This window comes from Mesoplodon bidens (genome assembly GCF_964165515.1).
Source record: "Mesoplodon bidens genome assembly, chromosome: 18".
Taxonomy (NCBI): domain Eukaryota; kingdom Metazoa; phylum Chordata; class Mammalia; order Artiodactyla; family Ziphiidae; genus Mesoplodon; species Mesoplodon bidens.
The window spans coordinates 44,878,810-44,884,820 of NC_138175.1; the positions used below are offsets into that span (position 1 = coordinate 44,878,810).

At 54.3% G+C, this 6,011-nt stretch overlaps 1 protein-coding gene across 1 annotated transcript; it reads left to right on the forward strand.

The window, feature by feature from the left end:
• Positions 1-2,338: 2,338 nt before the first annotated feature.
• HAMP (hepcidin antimicrobial peptide) lies at positions 2,339-3,808 on the forward strand. The gene is made up of 3 exons (XM_081215646.1): positions 2,339-2,474; positions 3,458-3,517; positions 3,599-3,808. Exons 1-3 carry the CDS (start codon positions 2,391-2,393, stop codon positions 3,698-3,700), a joined length of 246 nt encoding a protein of 81 aa, XP_081071772.1. The 5' UTR covers positions 2,339-2,390; the 3' UTR covers positions 3,701-3,808.
• Positions 3,809-6,011: the final 2,203 nt, after the last annotated feature.

Consider the following 6,011-nt stretch of genomic DNA (forward strand, 5'->3'; position numbering starts at 1 on the left):
GGGGAGGGGGTCGGGGGTCTGTGCAGGGCTCCTGAGGGCAGGGCCTCCCTCTTGTGTTCGTGGCTGTGTGCTGGTCCCTGCCATCCGGTACCGCCTGGTACCCAGTCTTTTGGTTGTGTGGATGAAGGAATTAAGGAATGAACAGCCTCGTGGAGGCCCCAGGTGTTGCATATGTGGTGTGGGGGACAGGGGGAGCCAGGGTCAAGGACATGTCCCATGTGTTTGGAGGAGAGGCTGGGGTCTTCCGTGTCACCAGTTCCTAAACAGGACTGGCTCCTGGCCCTGCTCTTCTGGGCTGACGCCCTCCCCTCTGCACCAGCCAATGGTGGGGCCTGGCCTTGAGCACCCCTACCCCCAGGGAGGGCAGATGGCCAGGAAGCCAGGCTTGGCCCGTCAGCCTGTCGCCTTGCACTGCAACTCTGGCGCCTGTGCTGTGACCCCTGCCCCTGGTTGATGATGAAACCTGGCCTGAGCTGAGATGCAGTGATGCCTGGCAGTGCTGGGGGATGCTGCTGTGTCTCCCCGTGCAACTCCAGCCACTCCCAGCATCTAGGCCTGGTCACCTGACTGAGCTCGCCACACTGCGCCCATCCCAGATGCCCCCAGCTGGGTTCTTCCTTCCAAGAGCCCTGTCTCCTTTCCTGGCCACTCCTCTGTCTGAGAGTGAGGTCGTGTGCAGCCGGAGGGGCCTAACATAGAGTGAGTGGGGAGGCACATGGCAGGGAACAGCATTACTTCCCAGGGGCCCCCCACTTTTGTGCTTTTTGAGTGGGCCCTGGCAGCAGTTTGGGGCCAGGAAGAAGAGTTCATTCCTTGACAGCACCATCCCCAGGCTCGTAGGGTTAACACTGGATGGCCCTAGAGTGAGTCGGAGAGGGAAAATGGCCAAGGGGCCATCTCTGGAGTCAAGGTTGGCTGTTCTCCTGGGCCGTGTGCGCTCTAAGATGGTTCAGGGCGTGGGTAGCAATGAGGTTGCCGCAGTCAGGCCGCCTCGGCTCAGCTCCCCTTCCCATGGTGGGCAGGGAGCCGGCCCTCCGGAGGAAAGCCTGGGTTGTAGTGTTTGCCAACGTCTGTGGTGTAAGTACTCCCACATCAGCGGGTTTCAAGGTGTCAACACGATGCCCCTGACTTTGGAGTTGGGATGGGACGTGCACAATCTGCTCACTGAGCCATAGGAGCCAGGTCCAGCAGACCCACCCAGTGCCCTCCTGTGTTTTCTGGGAGGCAGGAAAGCCTGGTGATGAGGGCACAGGCCCCAGTCAGGCTGCCCGGGCTGAAGTCCCGACTGCCTCTGGCTGACCGAGCTTGGGCAGTGCCCTAATCTTTGCCTTCGGCTCCTCTCCTGAAAAGTGAAGAAAGTAAGCCTCAGGTGCGCATGGTGGGCTCCTCTCTCAGTAGCAGGATCTAGGAAGCCTGACCCCTGGGGTCACTGGCTGAGAAGGCAGCTAGCACCCTGAATACAGAGCAGAGCTCAGGATGGGTCAGTTAGGAGCTGCTCAGAGGATAGGTGGCCCGGGCTGCGTTAACCCCAAAGTGAGTCATCACATCTGCCAGCTCATAAGGTGCAGTCAGATGTTAGCTATTACTGTCACCACTGTCTTTTTTGGCCAAAAGTTCGCAGGAACCTTTCCCAGATACCAGGGCCACATCTTAAGTTTCTGACACTTGAAAAACCCTACAGGTGGGGCTTCCCTAGCGGTCCAGTGGTTAAGACTTTGCCTTCCAATGCAGGGGGTGCGGGTTCCATCTCTGGTCGGGGAGCTAAGATCCCACAGGCCTCATGGCCAAAAAACCAAAACAAAACAGAAGCAATATTGTAACAAATTCAATAAAGACTTTAAAAGTGGTCCACATTAAAAAAAAAAAAAAAAAGACCCCGTACGTGTTCTGGGGGCTGCTGTCGACACAGACTCCTGCACGTGGCTGTCATGGTGTTCCCTCCCCAGCAAGTGACAGCCATATGGCATGTGACTGAGGAGGCCGGGGAAGGGTGGGGAAGGAGGGCGCCTCACTCCTGCTCATCGACCAGTTCAGCTGCTGGGGCAAAAGGTGGAATTTTTTCTGAAATCAACAGGGTGATGTCATGTCGGGGAAAGTGTTTCCCAGGTGGCTGGCAAGAGGCATGTGTCTGTGGTCGCATCTGTCCCACCTCCTGGACACACCTCTGCTGGCTGAGGGTGACACAACCCTGTTCCCTGTCACTCTGTTCCCGCTTATCTCTCCCGCCTTTTCGGCGCCACCACCTTCTTGGAAATGAGTTGGGCCAAAGGGGAGGGGGCTTAGCATCCCCGCCCCCCCCCAGGAGGCCCCATAAAAGCAACTGTAACTGGGCTCCCAGACACCAGAGCAAGTCCTAGACGTAACAGAAGGACAGCCAGACGGACAGCACGATGGCACTGAACACGCAGATCCGGGCCATCTGCCTCCTGCTTCTCCTGGTCAGCCTGACCAGTGGCTTCATTCTCCCACCCCAGGTGAGAGCCCACAGGGTCTGGGCCCAGGAGGGCAGCCAGAATCGCAAGGGAGAGCCAGGCCCCTGGGAGGGGACAGTGGAGGGCACCAGGAGGCCCCAGCACGGGCCAGAGCTCAGGGCAAGCAAAGGGGGACAGGCAGCTGCTCGAAGTGCAGAGATGGGGTACTGAGTGGCAGGGACTGGGGGCCCTGATCTAATTCCACAGTTATTTATTGAGGGCCTACTCTGTGTTAAGTCCTCTTCTGGACAGTGGTGACCAAGCAGTGAACAAGGGAGATGAGAGAAGAATATTCTCGTGGAGCTTACATCCTCGTCAGGGAAATTAGTCAGTGAACTTAAAACAAGTAAACGCTTGTGTTTAATAAATGCTATTCGTGAATAACATAAAAGATGGTGGGAGAGTGATGATGTGGGTTGGCTTCTTTAGATGGCATCAAGGGCTGGCTCTTTTGTGAGAAAATGTTATTTGACCTATGACAGGGAGGAGAAGAGAAGGGGGCAGCCAGCCAAGACCAAGGTGGGGCAAGCATGGTGTCCCCGAGGACTAGAGGGCTTGGTAAGGGAAGGAGACGGTGCTTGGAGATGAGACCGAGGGGTGGCCATGGCACGTCTTGTGGGCAACTGTGCAAACGCTGATCTTCCTCCAAGCACAGGGGAAGCCCTGCAGGCTTTTAAGCCGAGATCTGACGGATAACACATGGGGAACGGGTCGTAAGGGCCAAGATACAGGCAGGGACTGGCATCCAGGCCACGGAGAGTGCTACGGAAGAGTGAGCAGCTGTGGAGAGAGAAGACAGATCTGGGATGTTTGTAGGCAGGAGAACCACCCTTGGGAAGGTGCGGAAAGGCCAGAAAGTAAGGCCACTCCTAGGATTCCAGCTGAACCAGCGGACGCCAACCCCTGGGGAGGAGCTGGTCAGTGGGAGCGAGACTGAGAGTTCTGCCAGGGCCCTGCCGTCCTCAATTCCCCTTTTGCTTTCACAGACAAGACAGCTCGCAGACGTCCAGACCCAGGACACAGCAGGAGCCGCAGCTGGCTTGACGGTGAGGTCCCCTGGGACTCCCTTCAGAGCCTCCCACGCCTTCCCATGCCTAGGCCCCTCTCACTACCCTTCTTTCCCACAGCCCGTGTTCCAGAGGCTGAGACGAGACACCCACTTCCCCATCTGCACATTCTGCTGTGGCTGCTGTGGTAAAGCAACGTGTGGGTTGTGCTGCAGAACATAGAGCAACCCCTGCCGCCCTGCCCCCAGTCCCTATTTATTCCTGCTACCCTCCAACCCTCAGTGAACGGTCTTGGAATAAAATGGCCGGTTATAGCTCTTATTTTCCAAACCAGAGTCCGTTGTCTTTTCTCCCTGCCAAAGGCCTATGCCAGAGGCTCGTTGTGGCCCCTGTCTTGGGAGGGCCAGTGCTCGGTGGGGTGTGCGGGGTTGGTGTGTACTGGGGGTTGCAAGGAGGCTTTTTGAAGGATATTTGGTCTCTGTTCTTCCCCATCTTTCCCCACTTCAAAAAACCTCGAGTTTATGTTGCAACAGCAGGGAATGAAAGTTAAAGTTTCCTCCTTGCAATCTTCTTAAAACGGGTAAATTCACATGCCTAGCAAGGGTTCTCAGAGCAAAGTCTGGGGACTACTCCAGGGCTCCACAAGGTGGAAACTACTAAGATGTTTCCCGTCTTTCTCACTCTCGTTCCCTCATGAGTGGACAGCAAGGCGCCATGATGTGTGAGGATGTCATCCTTCTGACGTCTGGTAGATTGTGTGCTTGTGTATCTTGTGCTTTAAAAATTTCTCAGTTTCAATTTCTAATAGATTAAGTACCTATAGATATAACTCACTAGAACACAAGGTTTTTGAAGTTCTCAATAAGTTTTCAGAGTATAAAGGGGTCCTGAGACCAAAACACTTGAGAACCACTGGCCTTCAGGGACCACTGGGTGAAGTAAGTGAGTGAGATGTGATGGATTTGTTTCACAGGAGCGTCTTCACTTATATTCTCTCAATAACGACATACTTTGCATAGGAGATACATAGGACAATACTGTTCATCTCCATAAGGGGTTGAATTCCCTCCCTTTCTTCTTGAAAACTATCCCTCTCAATTTATCTGATTTCCCCACTTTTTTTTTTTTTTTCTTTTTGCGGTATGCGGGCCTCTCACTGTTGTGGCCTCTCCCGTTGCGGAGCACAGGCTCCGGATGCGCAGGCCCAGCGGCCATGGCTCACGGGCCCAGCCGCTCCGCGGCATATGGGATCCTCCCAGACCGGGGCACGAACCCGTATCCCCTGCATCGGCAGGCGGACTCTCAACCACTGCGCCACCAGGGAGGCCCCATGATTTCCCCACTTTTGATAGAAGAAGAAATGCAAGATGCATTTCACTGTCATCTTAGCCCATGAGAACACATCAGCGCTAGCATGATGATAAAGGGCCTTGGCCATTTGGCCTCAACGTTGCATAAAGATAGGGAGTGGCGAGGCCTGGGGCCCCATCTAAAGAGGGCTGCCAGGCATAGCTGCCGTGCCCACAGGCAGGCAACACATGGCTAGGGTGCCTTTTCAAGAGAAGGTGGCAATCCTTATTTTTATGTGAAATTTCCTGATTTTTAAAATATTGACAACTGATGAAAGGAATCTGATTTTTTAAAAATCAACACCCTGGGAGCCAAACTAAACCCAGCTGGGAGCCAGATCAGTCCCGTACACTACCAACTTCTGCCTCGGAAGCCACGAGAGGTTGGTCCTCTGGGAGAGGTTTTCCTGAACAGAGACTGAAGGATGGGGAGAGGAAGACTATTTGGGGAGCTTGGCGTCCTTTTAGCTGCGGGATCTCACGGGCATCCTCCTCTTGCTCTGAAACCCCACTTCCTCATCTGTAAAAGGACAGAAGCCTCTACAGTACTCAGCTCATTAGGCTGCTGAGATGCTCAGAGAGGGAGGAGTGTGAGTGGAAACTGTCAAATACCTCATCAATGGAAAGGATTCGGATTGACAGAGGAGGTGGAGGCCTCTCAGACCCTCCTGATAAATAAATACCGGGAGGTGGGAAACCCGAAATTGCTAATTGCACTTGATGACACCAGCGCTCTTCTCTCACCTTAGCTGGTCCTTCAGGTGGTCCTAGTGATGTGAGGCGGAGGCACACAAACGTTAGCATGCACCCGGCTCTCCTGGAGGGACTGGTAAAATGCAGATTTGGCAGGTCTGGGGTGGGGCCTTAGAATGTGCATTTCTAACAAGCTCGCAGCTGATACTGCTGCTGCTGGCCTGGGGGCCACAGTTTGAAGACTCCTGCTGTTGAAGCTGCCAACTCTGGCTGAGGGCAGAGAGTGCCTCTGGGTTGGACCAAGCACCTGCTACCCCTCAAGAGCATGTGCAACGAGTGGGCCTGTGAAGGCTTGATTCTGCCCTGAGATCAATTTTGCTTGGTCTGCACAATGTTTTAGATAAAAATTGAGTTAATATCTAAAGATAGAGGTATTTCACATACAAATCTGAACTCCTGCTGTTATGGGCTGAACTATGTCTCTCTAAAAT